The sequence below is a fragment of the Micromys minutus genome (assembly GCF_963924665.1).
Source record: "Micromys minutus genome assembly, chromosome: 20".
NCBI lineage: Eukaryota > Metazoa > Chordata > Mammalia > Rodentia > Muridae > Micromys > Micromys minutus.
Window position 1 is genome coordinate 19,800,218 of NC_137955.1, and position 21,960 is coordinate 19,822,177.

General features: G+C 36.1%; 1 protein-coding gene across 1 annotated transcript in view; it reads left to right on the forward strand.

Annotated features, from left to right (window-relative positions):
- The window catches only part of FGF10 (fibroblast growth factor 10), a gene marked incomplete at both ends in the record, with an annotated part of 69,391 nt that extends 53,980 nt beyond the window's left edge, over positions 1-15,411 (forward strand). The window contains 2 exons of the mRNA XM_080933809.1: positions 11,071-11,174; positions 15,214-15,411. Coding sequence (XP_080789935.1) covers positions 11,071-11,174; positions 15,214-15,411 — 302 coding nt within the window. The remainder of the gene's footprint in view (positions 1-11,070; positions 11,175-15,213) is intronic.
- Between the last annotated feature and the right edge of the window lie 6,549 nt (positions 15,412-21,960).

Consider the following 21,960-nt stretch of genomic DNA (forward strand, 5'->3'; position numbering starts at 1 on the left):
CACATGTGTATATGTAAACACACACACACACACACACACACACACACACACACACACACACACATATATATATATATATATATATTCCTAAATACAAATCAGTCTGTATAATGCTGTCTTAACTGTATACATGTTTTCAAGGGTGTCCATTTGGCTCTGGGCAACCACTTCTTCATTGTAGATGTTTCCAAAACTTTATAACCTAACCTAAAAAGCCAGGACTGGAAATTTGATAAGATTTTTCGAACATTTTTGGTCTTCCCAGCTAGTAATGGAACTAGTGATTATAACTAATGATAATACATATCAGAGTAGACTGGTGCCTCTCACTGAATGTGTAATTACTTAACAATACTTTAGCCAGTCAAGATTGAACAAATCAGCTCAAATTCCTCATTGTAACATAGTATGTACATTATGTAACAAAGAGTGTTTCTGAGGATGAAGACAGATCTTTACAACTAACTGCACATTGAAGGTATTTTTTCATGATATAATATTCTTCTTTGCATGTATGCCTGTGTGCACTTATATGCTAGTTGAACCCAGGACCTTGTACATGCTAGGTGGGTACTCGGCCGTGGGGTTAGAGCCCAAGTCATTGCTGGAGGTGATTGAACACACAGCTGAGTTAGATATACCCAAATGAAATTTAAGACGATTTTAGCTTGTATATTTTCTGATTGTTTTAAGTTGTAATGTTCTTGAATAAAATACAAATGAAGTAAATATGTAAATATATGCTAAAAATATAATTGCAGTAAGTCCAATGATTAGATTATTTTGTTTAGGGTCTCTTTTGTTCTGATTGCTTTTAGAATTTGATTTCTTATTTTCTTTTGTCCTCTCCTTATCATGGTGATATTTTATGTGTGTGGGAACTGGAACTGAAGTACATTATAATTGCAAGCTAAATGTTCTAAATACTATGAAATGTTGCTTTCAACTCATTTCACTTATAATGTTGCTCCAACTTCCTCCAAAATCTCTCTCTCTCTCTCTCTCTCTCTCTCTCTCTCTCTCTCTCTCTCTCTCTCTCTCTCTCTCTCACTCCCTCTCTCTCCCTCTCCCTCTCTCTGTCTCTGTCTCTCCCTCCCTCCCTCCCTCCCTCCCCCCTCTCTCTCATGTAAGTGTTGTGTATGCATATAACATTTCTTTAAACTATAATATTGTGAATCACAGTGTTGTAAGCACAGCATCTGTACAAATATGTTCATTCTATTTATTAGCTTCTTTGCTTATTGAATTCCTTACTAAACACTCCTGCTGACTATTTGTACCCAACTTGCCATAAACCTGTCCCTTTGTCCATTAGTTTTCATTTGAAATATTGGATTTTTCTGAATGGGCAGCCTTGTTTCTTGCGAACATACAGATTCCAACCAATATCAGGATTGATTTTTCTGATAAAATGTTACACTAAGATAATTTATTTTTCTTGTCCACATAAAGAGCTCATATGTGTCAGGTAGAATTCACTCTTTCTAAGAATTTCTTTACAGATGGTTAACCCAAGATTTAACAGCATCAACAAAAGTGTGCTCAGCTGGGATCATAACGCTTTTACTAACTCTCTATGTCCATATAAGATTACCGAACTGAGTCATAAATCTGTACTTTGGTACCTAGTTGCTTGAAGAAGGAGCAGATCTCTTTCCTCCTGTGTGGAAAAAGGAAAAGGTTGATTCCTACAACTTTACCCAGCCCAGCACTACTCTTGCTCTGTCTAGACGAGAATGTGTGACTCATACTACTTTACTTTCATCTTGATATGATTTCAAACTATTGCACCAAGTAATAATTACATTAATTTAAGAAAAACCCCACTCCAGCCGGCACTGCAAAGCAATGCCTGCATCTTAGCAGTTATAAGACGTGAGTGCATGGTTCTGTCCAGAGAGCACTGTCTTCATTGTCATGTGGGTTGGACAAACACAAAGTGTTTCCATGGACTTTGGGAATATCACTTCTACATTGGTCTAATCACTCCGGCTACAGTATTTAATTATAAATTAGAAAGAATATAGTTTGTCGAGTTACAGTTACAATTTGAAAAACAATCTGTTAATACATTGCACAGTCAAATCAAAACTCACATTTCTATGTAGCTGTAGGAAGAATTTAGGGCTAATTTATAGTTTTGTGAGACTCTGTCAAACTCATAACACATGTATGTGAGCCATGAGTTTGAACCCCTAAAACTTGTTTCATATTGAGTATATTACTACTTAGATGCATCCATGTTTACCTGACTTATGAAATCTTCAACACAAAAAATAAAACTTTCTTGTGTGGAAAGAAATCAATATGTGCTCTACTGACTCATTTTTCTTTTAGTTAAGGCAAGAAGAGAAAAAAATACTACATTGTAATTAGGCACATTAGGGAAATTTACTTTAAAAGTAATAAATATGTTAGACACTTTATTAGGCTATCTTTAAGATAAATATCTGTATTAACATAATGATAATTTATTAGACTTTTCCATGCAGTAGTTCATCTAATCCTCTGTGTTAACTTTAATTTTCTTTCTCCATTTATAAATAAAAAGCAATGGTCAGAGTCAAATAGACTGAACTGTTTCTGTGTAATGAACAAGATGAATTAGTCTATAAAACATAAAGTCGATATAAAGGTTTTGCCTGGCTGCCAAGAGTTTATAAATGTTTACAGGAGCCTCAGGAAGAATATAGACTCAGGATTTACTTCTGGTCCTAAGTGACCTTCCTACAGGTGCTTGGATAAGCTCTTCAATCTCTCTGGATCCCCTGATGTCATCTCTTGGACAAGAGAAGGGATGTGAAGCAGACATTCTCCACATTTCTTCAAGCTCTTCTCTGATTTTACAATGTGCCAAAGTGTAGCCTTCTGTGAGATTTAAATACCTTCCATTCCTCTCACTTAAAAACAAAACATAGTATTTTTTATTTCGTGATATTATTCATTTTAAGGCTGTGAAAGTAGTGCTTTAAGTTAGAGTTATCACAGATTTGGTTCCATATATACTTCTGAAAATAATTTATAGCTTTAGTTTTATGACATAAAAAATACATAAGAATTAATATTTGCCACTGCCTCTTTCCTGCAGTAGATCTAACTTAAGAAGCTCTTTGGCTTCTTCTAATGCAGAACACAGCTATAATATCATGAATTACTTATTGATTTCTCTGGAAGGAATAATTGATATTTAGGAAAATACTTCCTGTATAGGGTAGCAGACTTTTCTTTCCTTCCATATTTGATAAAGACCTAACTTATATATGAATTCACTCAGGGTCTTCCCCATAATGTGAAGCAAGTAGGCAATATTATTCATAGAAAAGATTTGCTTCAATATCCAAAAACATTTTTTGTAAAAAGTCAAATGAAACTCTGTTCATAGCCTTGACTGATACCACTTGAATGGACCTTTCTGGAAGTATCTGCAGCTCTAAACACGTGACCAGCACTTTGTACTATCACCACCACACCACACCTCACGTGATCTCAATTTAAACTGGGACCAGATGTTAATCATACACAGCACTTCGAGGCACTTACTTTACCCTAGTTTGCCACCCAATCCTTTTCTAGTGTGTGAGGTCAACTTCTATTAAAACTTACTTGGATGATTACAAAGAACCCACCGTGAATCCTGGGCCTGGAAACACACCATATCAGTCTTTCTAGGAATATAGGCTAATGGGAGGTATTGTTTCAAAATATAACACTTGCAAAATTCATAAAGAGTGATTCCTGACATACTCAGATTAGAGTAAGTTTAGGGTTGTTTGTTTGCTTGCTTGCTTGGTTTTGTTGCTGTTTTTGATCTTTACTAGGAAGAGACTCAATAAAGCAATACTTAGATGATGCTCTCCTGTGGTCAAGTCTATAGGAGATTGTCTAAGTGATAATTAATGTAGAAAGAGCCACTCTATTGTGCTATCGGGAAGGTCACCAGTCCCTAAACAGGAGGTTCCTGAACAGTAGAAGAAATGAGAGAAGAGAAAAAGCAAGCAAGAATACATTTATGTAATTTCTTTGCTCTTGACTGTGGGTGTGATGTGACTAATTGTTTGAGTTCTTGCCCTGACCTCCCTGAAACCACAGCCTTTGACCCGGAATCATAAACCAAGTAAAACCCTTTTCCCAAAGTCGCTTTCTATCTGAGTATCTGTCACAGCAACAGAAAGGAAGGCAGAATAACCCATGAGACAGAGAAGCTAACAGATGTCAAGCTGAGACTGTGGAAAGACACATTAGATCACCAAGTCCACATGTGTGTTGACTACTGATGGGCACCAGCGACATGGGGTCAAGTTCCATTTGTAAGAAATGTCTTAAACAGAAATCAACAAGTCAGCAAAATTTTAAAGAATTGTGTTGAGATTTCATGGTAATATTTCTGACATTATTCAATACTAGGTCAGCACCAGTGGGCTATTTTAAAATTAATGCGTGTGTGTTTGATGCTGTATATGGGACAAAGACCTTGAACATACTAGGTACATTCTCTGTCATGGAGCTATATACCCCAAGACCAAATGCTTAAATTTTTCTTTAAATTATCAGTTAATTAAATACAGTCTTGAATTTATAACTCTTTTAGGATTGGCCTCCATTCTAATCTATAAGATCAAGCTGATTGCTCAGTTGTTTTCTATGTCTTGAGTTACTAAGTGAGAATGTAAAAGGCCATTTGGTCTTTTCCAAGGTAAGAAATATATATCTCCTCATGGAACACTAGTAAGGATTTTTCTCATTTGGGACTCATTTTTGCTTGTAATTATAAGTAAGTGTCAAGTGTCTTGGAAGGCACTGCAGCAGATAAAGAAACTAAATAGCTGGCCAGCATTTCTCAGAGCAGGAAGCCCATGTCTATACATTTACCAGATAGACTTAGGCTAATCATTGGCCCACTGTGCTGTCCTTCAAAAATAAAAAATAAAAATAAAAAGATCATTCTAGAAAAAGCATACTCTTTCAACCCTGGGTTGAAAGGCTGGTGAGAAAATAAATCCTAGTTGCACTGAACAAACTTCACAACCCTGAGCATAATATTAAGGACAACATACAGATGTTTACTCCGTAGACTATCGATACAAATCATCACTTGAGAATGTCCATAAAAGTTGCTGAAGCCTCCTAAATTCCCTTTAACATGTATACAGTCATATTTGTAAAGAAACAAATCTGATAATGAAATCTCAAGGTTTATTTTTAGTTTATATGTATGCGTGGTTTATCTACATGTATGTGAAGTGCATCCTGTACACGTCTGGTATCAGTGGAGGACAGAAGAAGGGATTGGGTTTCCCCAGTTCTCTGCAAGAGCAGTGAATGCCTTTAGCCACTGAGCTGTTATCTAACCCCTATGACCATAAGATTATTTCAGGTCTTTGAAAACATGACCAGAGAAACAATACATATATAGTGTCATATTTTGAAAGTTATGTAGCTATCAAGAATCCCACACCTGTTTTGCAGAAGATAACCCTCTTCTATTGACAACTATCAAAAAGCTTTTTCCAGGGATGTGAACTGCTGCCATGATTTGGATCTCTTTCTGGGATGGTTCTACTTCTCTCCACATGGTTTTGCCTTTGCTTTTGTACATCAAAGTTGTCCCCGCCTCTGGGTTGTAATGTATAGAGCAGTGGGTGGTCCTTGCACTAGTAAAGCTAACACTGCTTGAAAATCAGCATGCTGGAAAATCTAATTCCAAGGTCCCAGCCTAGATCGACAGAGTAGAAGAACCTACCAGTCTGTGCTTGGACATGCTGTCCAGATGACTGCTAGGCAGGTTTGAGTTTGGGGACCACTGTGGTAAATTAGTGAACTTGACACCGTAGTGATTCAGCTGACAGGACACAGATTTACTAGCCTTTCCCTAGAATGCCAACAGCCCTATGAGCTATAAGCAGTTTGTTCCAATTAACAAATAAAAACTAAGACTCCAGCGGTGTGACTGGCTTAGCTGTATTGTTTAGGTGGCCATCATCAGAGATGGGAAGCCTCATTCTTCTGCTCTTGCTCAGCTATTACTTAATTCACCTCTTTCAAACAAAGTGCCTTTCCAAATTTCATGACCTAAAATGTGACTTTAAAACATGTGGCATGTAGAAACATAAATTAAGCAAAGAAGAAGCTAACTAAAATAATCACAATAATAAGACAAAAATATATATTATACTATTTTTAGCTACACTCAACATAGTGATTACTTAGACATTTTTTCAAAAGAAATTAAGCTAAATTGTTGAATTTCCCTAACTATCTCAGACAGGTCAAAAATGTGTTGTCATTGATACTGTATGCAAAATAAATTTTAGATTGCTTGCACTCCAGTATGACAGATGTGACTCCAAGGTAAATGCAATTTTATTTTAAGACCCAGACAGCTTTAAACTGGTAGTAAATTAACAGACACTGATATGTGTTTCCCCCCTTCTTAGGTAGACTGCAATAATCCTTTTTATTTTTTATATCAAATATTTATGGAATATTTTGTTGACACATAACATCCATGATTTTGGTGACAGTTTATTACTCTATTGGCTGCAAACAATTTTTTTTATTATCATGTGAGTATCAAAGGAAATGAAACAGCACTAGAGACTGACTCCAGACAATAGGCCAGCTGTTCAGACAGTCACAATAAGGGAGACAAGCATCATGGGAACTGCGATCAATCCTATGACAAAGGTAACTGAGGTTTTAAAAGGAAGAATGGATAGAGACTTTCTTAGCATCTTTTCTGTTGCTATGACAAAGTACCAGAAACTGTGTAGCATGTAAAGAATAAAGGTTTATTCAACTCACCATTCCAGAGAACAGAAAGTTCAATGTCTTTGGACATCTGTTGAAGCCTCCTTGAAACATCACATGGTGAAGAAGAACAAATTAGTTCAGGTCTCTCTGTGTATGTACCCATGAATGCCACCACAGAAACCTACCACACCCTTACAACTCTAAGCCTTTGGTATATTACTAATAACAGTTTTATTCCATAAAGCCTGTAGGATGTAGAATGAGTAAAGGCTTTCAATCAAAACATTAAGTCAACTAAATTCAAAATGGTATATGTCGACTAGTTTATGTAATTTTGCCAAAGCTTTGTCCAGTGTGCAAATAGAACAATGTTTAACTCTGATATACTTTGTTAAATTAATTGTGGATTTGAGTCCATGAGGGACCTTTATAACATCTTTATTTGTTCTATGTATTATTTTTAAATTAATTTAAGGGAACTTGAGATAAGTTCAATGGTCACATGCAAATATATTATTTTGTTGTCTTCTATTGACCAAAAAATGAATATTGCTTAAGTCAAAGATCTTACATGAAAATTACCTTTCAACATTTTGTTCAAAATATCTCTACTTATAATAATATTAACTAATAGTTTAACATACATTTAAAATTTATAACCCTTTAGATTTGCAATAATTTGCCTATAATTGATATCAAATCCATCTTACAGTTAATTTTTCCTTTAATTCATTTTGATGTCTTGTTTTACTTTTAATTTTTGTTTAATTAAGAAATGAACTTATTGATTTTTAATTGCAAAAATATGGCTCCTAGCCAAAGCAAAAATTTTATATTTCAGAAATGCCCCCATCTTTCTATGCATAGTCATTGTTTCTCTTCTGGCATTCAGCGACTATATATCAAGTGTATATTTTGAACGACGTGTGTTTATTACGGTTCTTTAATGAAGATGAATTAAGGAGGAGATTAGTCCCAATGTGATTCTTAGGAGACCAAATGGATAGGTATGCCATGCTTCACACTACTCTGTGTGGCTACCCAAACCCTTGTGTACACAATTGAAAAGGGGTGGTGACCAAAACGTTGTTCCATGTTAGCATATAGTAGATCAGTTTGAGACTCTACAATTAATGGGAAGGAAGGAGAAATGTAACTTTCTAAGGTTAAAATTCTGATACCATTATACTAAACATGACATATTTCAAGATATTGATTAAAACTATTAAAGCATCTAGTATGTTAATTGTCCTCAGGCTTGGTAGTAGACATCTATCTTACCACTGAACCGTTTGTCTGGATCTCCAAAGCTTTTAATAGATTTTAAACCTGAAATAATTGTACTGTTGCAAAAACAGCAGAGAGGTCCCATATGCCCTTCACTCACTCTTAAAAAGGAGGCTCTTTCAACTGGAATTGCATTTTATGTCTAAGTAGACACATTTGAATATAATCACAGCTGATTTAGCAAACCTCAAAAGATTCTGGAGTTCCCTTCCAAAAGTGATCTGTATGATTTACATATGTACAAGCAGAGACACCTGCAGACTTGGTTGTTCCCTAAGAAGTGTCCATATTCACAGGTGCTTGGAATAAATGCAGCCACTGTCTGTACCCTACAAAGCTTTCAAATTATGAATCAGTGACCTGTGGTACATCCCAGACTGACTTTCAGAACTCAAAAGGCCATTAAATCACCTGTCTTTCCTCTTTCCATTTAAAAAGAATAGTAAACCTCCTTTGAAGATATAGGCAAATTTATTCTGATATAACCATCAAGCAATACACATATATTCTAAAGTATCATGTGATGGCCCTTAAGTCTTCACATTTTAATATCTTAATTTTAACATGCTTAAAAGTAAATATTTATATGCTTGCCCAAACTAGCTGTAAAGAAAAAAAAAAAAAAAGGGAGAGGTGTCAGTCTTTAAATACTCAGTTCCTTTTAAGGTAAAGCACAAAGAGCCCCAAGTGTATCTTAGTGGAATCTTATCACATTGTACACCAGAGAGTCTCCAAACAGCCAGCAAGGGATTTGGTGATATTCATCCATGTTCCTTCCTCTGTTCAGCTTGGTCTAATTACCATAGCTTCAGCCTACTGCTGATCCTTCAGAAAGTCTGCTTTATTGTTTTTTAAAACCATTCTTCCTGCCTCTCTCTTCTGTCAATTTCCTGTCTCCGTAGAATACATGTGGAATATCTCATGGTTTACTGACACTTTGCACCCCCTCTTTTGGAGGCAGAGTATTTTTACGTCACATTGGAATGCCATTTCCTGCCTAGTTAGTATCCTCTCTTTGTCACAAGTTTATTAAGGTATTTTTCCCCTCTGAAACTCTGATATTTTTTGAAAGTGGTACCCCAATATCACTGGGAAAATAGCATGTCATTTAATAATGAGTTATGTTGCTAAATGGTTTTTATAGAAACCCACTGTAGAAAGGGAAAGATAAGGAAAAAGGAAAATAATCAAACATATAAAGAAAAGAAGCCACAGGACTGGGCTTGTCTTGACCTTGTATGTGAGTTATATTATGTATATATATATATATATGTATATATATATATATATATATATATACATATATATATTATGTGTATATCAATCTACAACTGATGGCAAAAATGGCAATATCTCATTGATGAACAGTTATAGATACTACAGTAACTAAATGCAAGAGAGCACTTTTTAAATAATTCAAATGAATATTAGAGGGCACCAACTAGCATAAGGCAATGTAAAAGTCAATTTTGTTTACCCAATGTAATTGTTGTCTGGGAGGCTTATTGCCTCCATCTGTTAGGCCTAGTTCTGGAAGCTTCTAGCCTCCATACAATACAATCTAGCTTAGGCTTAGAAGTTTGCGGCCTCTGAGATTTGTTGCCGAGCAAGCTCCCCCTTCCTTATTCTTTGTAAACTCTGGCTGGCTGGTTCAAGTCAGATGTTCTGGCTCAAAGTCCTCACCCAGATGACTTACTCAATTTGGCTCTTTTCTCACCTCTGAATTGCTCTGCTAGGCCTCAAACACACTGTAGCAAATTTTTCTAATCTTCTGGCTCTTCTCATTCTCTTTCTCCTTCTGTCTTCACCTGTCCGTAGCTTGTTCTATCTACAGTGATAGCTAATATGTGAGAACTAATGATTTTCTTCCATCTGATCGGGTTAAGCCAATAGGGGTTTATTCTGATATATGGAACATTTCATAGCTTCAAAAAGAAGTTCCAAACTTCATAACTATTAGAAGAAAACTTACCTTTAATACTTACTGAAGCCCTGGGGTCTAGACAAATTCTAATCATTATTTGAGTACAGTCTTCTCAAGAAGATTCTATAAAAAATATTGTTCTGTTGGGTACCTTTCAAATAATGCTTAGACATGGGCATTTCCCAGTAGTGCAGAGCCAGGAGTCAAATGTGTGTTACCCCCATTTCACATGCCACTTTCTCTTCACCCACTGTGCTGCTCATCCAGCCTGAGCAAGCTCAATTAAAAGTAATGACGTCATTTTTATTCTGAGATCTTCTTAGGCAAAACAGGTGGGATTTTGCATCCTGGATCAAATGACTTTTCCCTCATATGCCTACAACCTTATCAAAGAATATCATGTTTACATACATCAAACTCAGCCTTTTACTGGAAGAAGTAGTCCTGTTTGCTGTTTGCTACTTCTGGCCACTTTTCCTTCTTTCTAGAAAGAGAGATAATCGCTTAACCTGGGGTTTTGTATATGCTTTTATGAGGTGGTCGGATGCTGAGACATGTCCTTCTGTACCTCAGAATGTCAACACGTTGGTCAAAAAAATAAATTTATCAGTTAAATGCAGCCAGAGGATTTAGTTTATCTAAATGTGCTACAAAGAAAAAATAGTTTACCATTGTTTTTACAGATTGAGGTAAATCTGACAGATCATTGACATATGCTATGGATTTAATTTAATACCATAGTACAGATGTAGGCTCTGATAAGTTTTTCTTTTTATAAAAAATCTAAGCTGAGTAGAGTAGTTTCAATATTTATGGGGTTGAAATACGGAGGTTGCAAAGGAAGCATTTTAATTAAAACAGCATTCGCCTGTATATACTCAGAGTACAAATGGAGGGGCCCATCCTCTCAAAGCCTCACTCCTAAGGTTTCCTATATTTGCTGGGGTTTTCAACACATTCAACAGTTTTGGCTCAGTTTGGCTACCCCATTGTTTGTCTTTTGCCTTGAGGATAATATAGAATGTGCTTTATCATTTCTTTCAGTTTTACCTTGAGCCAACTAAACATGATGACTCTTTGAGGCTCACCCTTGTCACTGTGTGTTTTAGGCATCCTGGAGATAACATCAGTGGAAATCGGAGTGGTTGCCGTCAAAGCCGTTAACAGCAACTATTACTTAGCCATGAACAAGAAGGGGAAACTCTACGGCTCAGTAAGTAGACTGATTTTGTTTTCAAAACACATTGTAGTGTTAGTACCAGAGATTTGGATGGCTTCCTAGAGAAGACACTGAATTACTCTGCTGTCATTTCATCGCTACTAATAGGATTCTCAGCATCTCAGGGGCTGGCAAACAGCTTGTCCGGCTCTATAATCTCTTGAGTTATTTGCCAATGAGTCTACTACATAGGCCATTGCAGACAGTTGTGAATGTTCAGAACTGCAAGCCAATCAGCCTTTCACAGAAGCATCTGGATAGTGTAGGGACAAGAGATGACAACTTGGAGAAGAATCCCTTAAGACAAAGGACTTGGATGGGATGGACATCATGCACTATGAGCATCTGCCATAGCTGAAGAGAAAACCACAGCCCAGATGATGTGTACTTTGCTAAAAATCATAATGAAGCCATTCGAAAACTTCATAATTTTCCAGGCTATTCTATGAACCGTAGAATTGCACATACCTAAAAATAGTGATTAGTTTTAACGATGCATGAACATCATAGACATCATGTAAGGGTAAAGTACTGTCTTCACAGTAGGGTCTAAGTCTCCAAAAATACATGTCATAAATAAAAGGACACTCCTTTTAGTGGAATCCTCATGCAGCCTTGGGTAACCTAGCATGTGTTTTCCACAGTGTTAAGTACTTTAAATGTGACCTCTTCAAACTCACATCCAATTAATTAGGAAAAGTCTTTTTGACTGAAATCTCACGTAAAATAATAATTATTTAGAATTAAAATTGCAGTCATGATTGAAACAGAATTATACACAGTATCCTAATATGCTATTTAGAATTTAGAAGAAATGTCTTAGTTAAACATATGACTGGCTACTGTGTGCCAGTCACTGTTTGGTCTACTCCTCCCCAAGGATGTATAAGGAAGAAGTATAGAATGGCACGGGGTGGAGTGGTGTACATCTGTGAGAATATAGCACTTGGAAGACTGAGGCAGGAAGATCACATATTTCATATTAGGGTGGATATATAGGAGAACTTATTCCCAAACAATGTAAAACAACTCCTTCATTCATGTGAATACACACATACTCACACATTCTGAGAGAGAGAAAGAGAGAGAGAGAGAGAGAGAGAGAGAGAGAGAGAGACAGAGACAGACAGAGACAGAGAGAGAGACAGAGTCAGAGGAACAGTGAGAAAAAAGCACAAGCCATGACTTTTTTATAATACACAGGGGAAAATATCAACAATATGAAATAGTTACAGAACAGCTAGTTTTCATCGTAAGAGAAAACTATAGTTAGTCATACAGTATCATGATAACTTCAGAGCTCAATCGACATTTGAAAGGCAGCACAGACAATCAATGACTGTGAATAGGTCTTGCAGATTTGATCGCAAAGCTAAAGCAAAAATGACTACATGAATTTAAATTTTTTTCTGAATTCTACTATAGGGGAGAACATGGAGTGTAGATATATAACTTTTAATTATATTTTAGAGAATACATAGCAACATCTGACAAAGGTATTTAATGAGCTCATCTTTTTCTAGCCAGATATTGTGCACTTTTACATTTTTCATAGTTATCAAAAAATTAACTTTAAATGTGTCAATTTATTTTCTTAACTAGCAAAAGGGTGGTCAGTAATTCTTAAACTTGGGTAAGCTTCAAAACCAATGTGAAGCTTTGTCACACAACGTAATGATGGGACCCAGTCAGGCCCCTTCTGTCTGATTCAGAGTCTAAGGCCTTATGTCTGATTCAGGACTAAGGGTTTATACATTCAATGAGGAACCAGCTGCTGTCTGTGTTGTTGGTTGTGAGTTGAGAACCATAAGCCTAGAAATGGTCTGGCTTTGTCTTTTATTCATATCACTTCCACTGTTAAATGACAAGCCAGTCACACCAGGACAAATCCTGGTGTGAGGGCCACGGGAATTTTAATTCAATTTCTTCATTGCATATTATTCCACCAAGAAGCCTAAAAAGGCAATAAAACATTTTTTATAACAGCTCTATTTAGGGCTTTAAATTCTTACCACGTTTGAGAAAATAGTGTTTTTGCTTTTGTTTTTATTAAGCATGTTTAGGGCTTTGCCAGATGGCCCAGCAAGTAAATGTGCATTCTCCTAAATCTAACAACCTGGGTTCGGTCTCCAGAACTCATATGGTAGGAAAATGATGACTCCCACAGCTGTCTCTGTGCTTACACATATATGCATGCTTCCCCCCCACACACACCAAAATAAGCAAATTTGTGAATAATTTTTCTTCCAAAAATGTCATAGGCATGGAGCGATGGTAGCTCAAAGGCTGAGAACATTTGCTGCTCTTGCAGAGGACGCAAATTCAGTTCTCAGTAATGACATGATGGCTTACAACCATAGGCAACTCCTCTTCCAGGCCACAAAATACTCCGCTAACCATCTTACTTAGGTGCCAGACACACAGGTAGTACACAGAAAAATACACATCCTGAACATCATACACATAAAATAAATCACTTCTAAAGTTAAAAAAAAAACAACCAAACAAATAAAGACAAAATATGTCTGAATCCAGGCAGTGGTCTGCACATTCATTTTCAGCTACTTAAGGCTGAGGCAGAAGAATAACTTAAGCCCATGAGCTCAAAGCTGTTGTAATCAACAAAGCAAAAGGTGTTGTTTTTTTTATAACTATCACCTAAGCTAAAGGTTTCTTCTTGTTCCACTTTATCAGGGTCAGTACACGGGAGTGTATTCATATGCTCTTTAAAGAGGTACTTAAATATACACATAGCCAAAGTCAGCATAATCCAGATCCACCTAATGTAAGTTATCTTAAGAAAGTAAAAGTACACAATTTAAATTGTGAGAAAAGATGAAACCAATTTTAATGATAAAGCATTGCTATTTTACTGTGTGGTATCAAGAGAGTAATAACCCACCCTCAAATTAACTGTAGCATAAAAAAAATGACATTTTCTTATCAGTTACCCTTTTCCTTTTATGCTGACACACCTCCTGTGATTTGTGGCTGCCTCTTCATGAGCTGTATTCTCTATAATTCTCTTCATTCAACCTGTTTGTTTGAACTTGTTGCCTGGGTTCTCTATCATATGACCATCTTACTTAGATATTACCTAGATAGGCTCCCTGTCTGAAATGACTGTCATCTGGTATTTCTATCACTGGTGTGTTTGATGCCAACCTTCTACTAACAGGTTGTGACCTTCAAGAAGGCCAGCTTAGCCATCTCTCTCTCTATGCACACAACATCTAGATGAACTCAGTTTCCAGAGCATTATAATGCACAAACTTATCTACCTCCCCAGTAGCTCCATTGGAAAACCTGTTCTTTGCTCCTAGCTCGTATAAGAGCTAAGTATCTACAGAGGATATAATCGAGCTTGACATGCCAGAAGACGACACTTTGAGATTTTTAATTTTTACGATTATTATTATTCCCAAAAAGATTTCTGTCAATTACAGAAAACTGCCTGTGTATGAACTCTACCAAGTGAGTGACATTCCTAGTAGCCAAACAATACATTTTCCATATCTTAGTTTTAATCATTCCTTCAGTTGATTTGTAAGTAGATAATGTTTACAAATGTGGTAAGCCCACATTTCTGGTAATTCCATTTTTCTTACAGGATCTATAGCTAGCACTATGGAAAACAATATTTTAACACTCTTCTCTATGGCACAATCATCATAAATATTGCTATTGTATTGTGATGTCTACTTCCTGATGATCATTTCTTTCTGATTATCATTCTAGGCACATAAACTATATTATATTCAAAACATGCCAACTTTTTAAAGGGCCAGAAGACATGGCATGGCTGGTGGTGATTAATCAAAGATGACTCATGCATTTTCAAACACAGAATCTGCTTTGTGGTTAGGATTTTTTGACTCTTCTGTTGTTGGCATTGTATAGGAAGTGAGAAATATATGCTTAAAAAATGGCAACTATAGACAAGGCAATGGAGGGTAGATCATTAGATGATTTGTATCATGTACAATCAAGTATCATGACCATCCGAATAAATTACTGTGTGTTTCCTTTGCAGAAAGAATTTAACAATGACTGTAAGCTGAAAGAGAGGATAGAGGAAAATGGATACAACACCTATGCATCTTTTAACTGGCAGCATAATGGCAGGCAAATGTATGTGGCATTGAATGGAAAAGGAGCTCCCAGGAGAGGACAAAAAACAAGAAGGAAAAACACCTCCGCTCACTTCCTTCCCATGGTGGTCAAATCATAGAAGAAGGCACCATTGGTGGATGCGGTACAACCAGTGACTCTTTGGCCAGAAAGAGATAGTATCCTCACTGAAGACTGTAGCTTAAAAGGCACAGACATAGCACTGAGTTCAGCTTGTTTAAAGGAAGGAAGGCTTTGGATGTGTTTGTACTCACTGCTGAGAAACGAAGTTCTTTTCACTAGCTCTGTGTCATTCATTGTGTCAAGCCTTATAACCAAGATGGAGGCAAAGCAAGTTTGGTGGAAGTTATCCTCGAGTGAACAATACTGGGGCTGGGGCTGTGTTTTTGTTTTGTTTTGATTTTAAGGTTTTTTTTGTTTTGTTTTGTTTTGTTTTTGAACTTCTGGGATAGGACTTAAAGAACATGAAACACTCTGTTGAATGATCTTTGGGAAAGTTATTTATGGAATATGAACACATATCAAAGACTTTCATTGCTCATTCAAGCCTGATGATTCAATGAGCAGTAAGACACGCAAGCATTTACTGGAAAGCACTTGGGTCATATCATATGCACAACCAAAGGAGCTTTGGGTGTGGCACCATGGAAGAATTGGATCAGATTTACAAATATAAACATAGTAGTGTGAAACTGTCCTAACAATATAAATAGTATGGTATGCTTGTGCATTCTGCCTCCATCCTTTTCTATTTCCTTCTAAGTTATTTATTTAATAGGATGTTAAATATCTTTTGGGGTTTAAAAGAGTATCCTCAGTGCTGCCCTCTAATTTACCTTCTCTCTCTCTCTCTCTCTCTCTCTCTCTCTCTCTCTCTCTCTCTCTCTCTCTCTCTCTCTCTCTCTCTCTCGCACCATACTCACGTTCATGACAAAGTGTTTTAAGACCTTGGCAAACACTTCAGAAATAGGAGATGAGATCAAGGAAGCGGTATGAATGCCCCATGTGCTCTCAGTTGACTTAATTTGCACTTCTGCAATAAAAACCATCAGTGATGACTGTGGCAGAGTTCTGCTATAGCTTACGTAAGAGATATCTGTTTTTCAATGTGTATCAGTCCTGAGGGGCCCTTACCTTAAAATGTAGAAGGCCAAGTTCTCTTTCATTGTCTTATTTCATCTCCAAGAATATACTAAAAGAAGAAAAATGAATTGTTAGATTTTAGACTAACCTTGATATATATATATTTTTTTGGTTTTGTTTTGTTCTTTTCTACTGATAATGGCTTGCCACAGGTCACAATGGCTAGTGATGAAAAGGTTATCTGCATATACACAAGCCCTTTGTAAGTCCCACAGACTCCTTCTCCCTCAAGGAAACCAAACAGGAAATTTGGTATGAAGTGCAACTCTCCCTGGGGCTTAATCTAAGCAAACATATCCTAGTGTGTGCAACCATACCCTCTACCCTCACACCTGTCCAAGCTGTACGGTCTAGTCTTTACAGAACCAAATAAACCTTGTTTTCTGTAAATTCAATGTGTTCTAAAAGGTCCCATAATATAACCACACTGAAATTCGTTTTCTTAGAGAAGGAATAGAAAGCAGTACGTGAGTGTACCATGCACCCTCATTGTATAGTTCACTAAATAAACTTGTAAGCCTTATTTGCCGTGTCTGTAGTGATTCTAAAAAATGTAGAAAAGACTATTTGTCTAATTAATTTTTAAAGGATAATTCTAAAATTATATTGATGCTGAAGTCTTATTTTTTGTTTGGAAAAGTCTGTTTATTTTTATTGTTTGGATACAATATTTTGATACCAACAGAAAGACTCACCAAATGTGGCTTTTTACTAAAATTGAACCTCTAGAAAGGTTGGTGATTTCTGATCCTCTTCTAGCTTCTTTGTGCTCATATTTGGCCAGTGCAAATCAGTTCTCTAAAATATTATTATTAAAGGTTAATCAGTTATTTAGAAATCAACTTTTTTCTTCAGAATGTTCCCACAGAGTAATTCAACACAGGTTATAATTTCTTTGCAAAGCTGGTATTTCAAGAGAACTGCACAGAGGCACAATACTTTGGTTTATGGGTATAGGTTACAATTTTGTGGTGTTCTTCTTTCAACTTGCTTTGTGACAAATGGGATTTTAAAAATGTATACTTCTTGTGGTTGGATTCTGTATGTGAGAGTTTAATTGGTAACCGAGTCTGAAAGGTCTAATGTAATGCATCTCTAGAAAAACTAGGTATCTTTTTTGCTTTTATTTTAAAATAATAATTATACCTGTCACATGAACATGGACCACCCACAACCAAATTAAATCGTTGAGGAGACAAACTATAGTATTCAGTGACCAGAGTAACAGCAAATAGGGCAGACGTTGGATTCTGATTTCACATCGCCATTTAGATTACTAAAGAGACTATGTGTAAACAGCCCTCACTATAGTACTCAAGACATTAAACAGCTTCTAGCAAAATGTATCAAAGCTTGCAGAGTCCAAAAATAGAAAACATCTTTCCTCTCTCCCACCCTACATTCCCCCCTGTATACATCCCAATAGAGATAAATACAAAAAGAATTCGATAAGGAGAGAGGAGATTCTTCTGCATTTAATAAATGCATATTTGTTTGATATTAATAGAAAATTCTGGTCCTTCTTACAACTACTGAAAGAAGTTCAGTCCTAAATTTTGTGTGTTTAAAAAAAATCATCAAGATTTTGGGAGTTCTGCCTCCGTGGGAAGTGTGGGCACTGGTCCACCATACTGAAGTGTGTTAGCAACGGATGCAGAGCATGTGAGTGTTAACATGAGACGCCTTAAAGATACAGAATCGCTTCCCTCCTCCTAACCCCCAAAAGCTGAACAGTGTATATTATGTTACATTTAAATAAAGGCAATAAAAATGCTGGGAAAAGAAAAGTATCGTACTGTCCTTGTTTTTTGTTTTGTTTTGGTTTTTTGGGTTTTTATTTTTTATTAGACTAAAACTCTCCCTGGTAATGAGAGCAGCTCCAGGTCTGTGTGCAGGGCAGGATGTGGTTAAATGCCCCACAGCCCCAAACAACAACAACAGAAAAAAAAATTACTCAAACATTTGTAAGGTTTCTTTAATGTTTTACATGTGTGAGCCGGCTATCCTTACTCTAATAACAACCAAATGCTCTCGGGTTTTCCTAACCATTCAGGTCCACCTAGTTTACACAGTGGATAAAGAAGAATGAATTGAAAACAAGGATGGCTTGTGCAACAATGAAAGGCTTTTGGAGGAAAGCCAGGAGCTGCAAAATCTGACTTCCAGGGGATGGAAAAGACCAATGAATTTGATTTGAAAAGTAGGCAGGGGAAAAAAGAAAAAAAAAAAAAAAAAAAAAACCTGTAGTAATGCAAGTTGATTCCAGGGTCCAGGCAAGTCTGTGGACATAGTTGAGTGCATCTGTGTTCTATGGCGAAGTTCTAATAGTTAAAGTATGAATTCTTGGTTTTATTATTCAATAAAGTAAACTTAATAATTTTATATCAATGAGTAGCTAGCCCTAAGTTTGTTTATATATATATGTATATACATACATACATACATACATACATACATACTGGAGTTAAAAATATGTAAGAGACAATGAGCTGTACTTTAGAACAGCACACATGGGTTCTAAGAGATGTGGACATGGGAGCTTTGCCTACTTTGAGAAATGGGACCTTTGCTATTGAAACTAAGCTGCATTTACCTAGGAAGAATGCTGAGGTAGTTGGTAGACTCTCTAAATTCTTCCAGAGTTGGAAAATCAAGTAAGAAGCCCTTGTTCTTCTCCTCCGTTTCCTCTAAAGACACAATGACTGAAGATGGTTACACATTGCTTCCTTCCAAGTCATTAACTATGAAACTCTGAACTTGCTTTTCTCAGGGAGAAAAACTGAAACACCATAGGTATTTCATGGACTCCTCCCCCTGTGTTGACTAATTTAGCAGTCAGTGTTAGGAGCAATCTGCTAGCAAGGGATCTAGGCATTGGGAAGGGCCCGTCTTCATTTGTGTGAGCACAAAGAGGCAAGAAACAGTTTCTTTTGGAAGTTCTCACAAAAAAGTGGAGAATCAGACACTTGAAAGAGGAAGAGGGGAGAAAGAAAGGGAATAATAAAAAGTAAGTGACAAATACAATAATAAAAAGTGACAATGGTATGCTGGTATAAAAACCGAATAGCTGTTAGTTGCATATGCTTAAAATAAACTATCTTATTCCTGTATATTCTTAATCAACTCCAATCATCTGTCATTTTTTTCCAAATGAGAAAGATGCAAAGATCTTTTTTCAGTTTTTAAATGAAAATAATGTTTGTCTTGTTTTAAGCCAAGAATGGGACCCTGAATATAGTCAGTTTCTCTGTGGCTTTGCACACCTTGTAGAAAGATTGCTGAACAAATCATAAGTTTTCAGTGAGAAGAGGCTGGCCTTTCGAGTATATATCAACTAGTATCATAAAGATGTCGCAAATACTTAAACTTCTCACACGAATCTGTGATAATGTTCTGAGTAATCAACATACAAAAGATTGGAAACAGGTATGACTTATTCTTTTAATTGTAGAATAAAAATGAAAAGAAATGTGTTACATCTTTGAACATGTTTTGCATATTTTTAATAGGAGACAAAAAATACTTTACAACCTGCATTCCTCTTTTCTTATGTAGATTAGAGGAAACATCAGAAAAGTCCCTTCTTAGTAAACAGTCTACTGAAACATATTTATAAACACCATGCATTAATTAAAATGGGATGGTCACGACCCAACTAGCAGGATCAAAGGAGCCGGTCTTATTTCTAAGTGGGTAATAACAGACATTTCCATGAGTGTCCATAATGATAGCAGCTAAAGGCAACAATCCCAAACTCTGAAATAAGCCATATGCATGTGACATGTATTATTTTACACATTTTATTACCCTTCACAAAAGAGCCTATATTCATATATTTTTCATGTAGGCAATTGCATCCTCTAGAGATGAGCACAGCAAATGAAGAATCAAAACATCCCATGTTCCTCATTACAACTGTAAATTGAACATATGCCATAGTACAATGTAGGCAGTGACCCCAGCTGCAGTATTACCAACTGCAGTGTGGCCTTAGCCCTCCCAGAGTTTGGTTTTAATTACCTTATATACATCTTAAAAGCCTAAATCATCTTACAATTTTCTAAATTATTTAGTTATCATTTCTGTGGTCAATTTAAGCTGCTGACAATGCAAATACTCTCAAAGGGGTCTTTCAAGGAGAAGTAAATTAAAACCAGTTTTCCATGAGGTATTATAGATTTAGAAAGGACTGTGTTTTATGGTTATGGGAAGCATTAGGGTTAGGGGTCAATTATTAATTCAATTCAACATTAAAATATTTTAATGTATGGTATTTAAACCAGAATCCTTAACAGACATTTGTTTTTCTGTGACAAAAATCAATATGTTCAAAGACCCATGGCATTTAAGCCAATATGTATAAAATTTGTGTGAGAAACATAATTGTTATCAACGGTTCTTTTTCCAGTGGGAAGCACTGAAGGATGATGCCATTGGATGTGAGTAAAGATGCTACCTTATGGACATTTCCTGATAAATTGAGTTCTGAAATCAAAATGCATATCGAGTTTATACTTATGTAGAAATAAAGAGAAACTAAACTGAAGTCTTAAACGGAGGTCTGCAGTCATTTCTCTCCACTCACCTGGGATATCTCTACATTTCTGTCTTTATATCCCTAGAAAATCAAACCAGCCGATTTGCACAGGGACAGTGCATCCACCTGTCTACTTCTCTGCTTTAATTCAAGATGATCTTAAGTAGCTTTCCACCATGCATTTCCCTTTTAGACTCACTAAAAAAATGATGACTTTTATTGGAACCAATAATCTACTCCACTTCCTTCCAATGAGTAATAAGGCTGCTAATAGAGATTGTTGGTGGCAATTTAGCACAATGATTACATTTCTTGTTTGTTAAATTATTTACCTTATTAAAGTAATACTTTTCAATCATTTACACAATTCAGTTCTAACTCAGTCCTAATAAGAAAACAAAACAAATTTGTTAAGCACAGGGACTACTACTCGATGAATTTCTTAATATGCAGTAAGTCCCTCAAATATGTTCCGAGTTAGAATCAAGGTCATTTCAGGGACAATGAATAAAAGCAATTTAGACATAGACTTACAACAGCACCTTAGTCTGTTCAGGCTATTCTGACAAAACACCACAACCTACTGTGGTGGAGTCTAAAGAGAAATGAATTGGATATATGTTCTAATAACCATTTTTTGCATACAAATATTTGAAAGTTGACATTCGAAAAGACATGACTGTAAAAACAATTAAGTTCTCTAATATAACTTATGTACTCTAGTGAGTATTGACCATTTGTAAAATACATCAGAAGATTGGTTTTACATTAATAGACTACATCATAGGAATTGGATGATGTTGAATGACTGCTTGGAGCGATGTAAAGAAACATCCTTTCATCCCAGCTAGGGAACTAATGACAAACCAAAGCAACCATTGTACCCAAGTACATCTTGATGAACCACCAAGGGTTTTTTTGTGTACAATTTTCTATAAAAGATATGATGTTTCAGAGACTGCAGTGTCA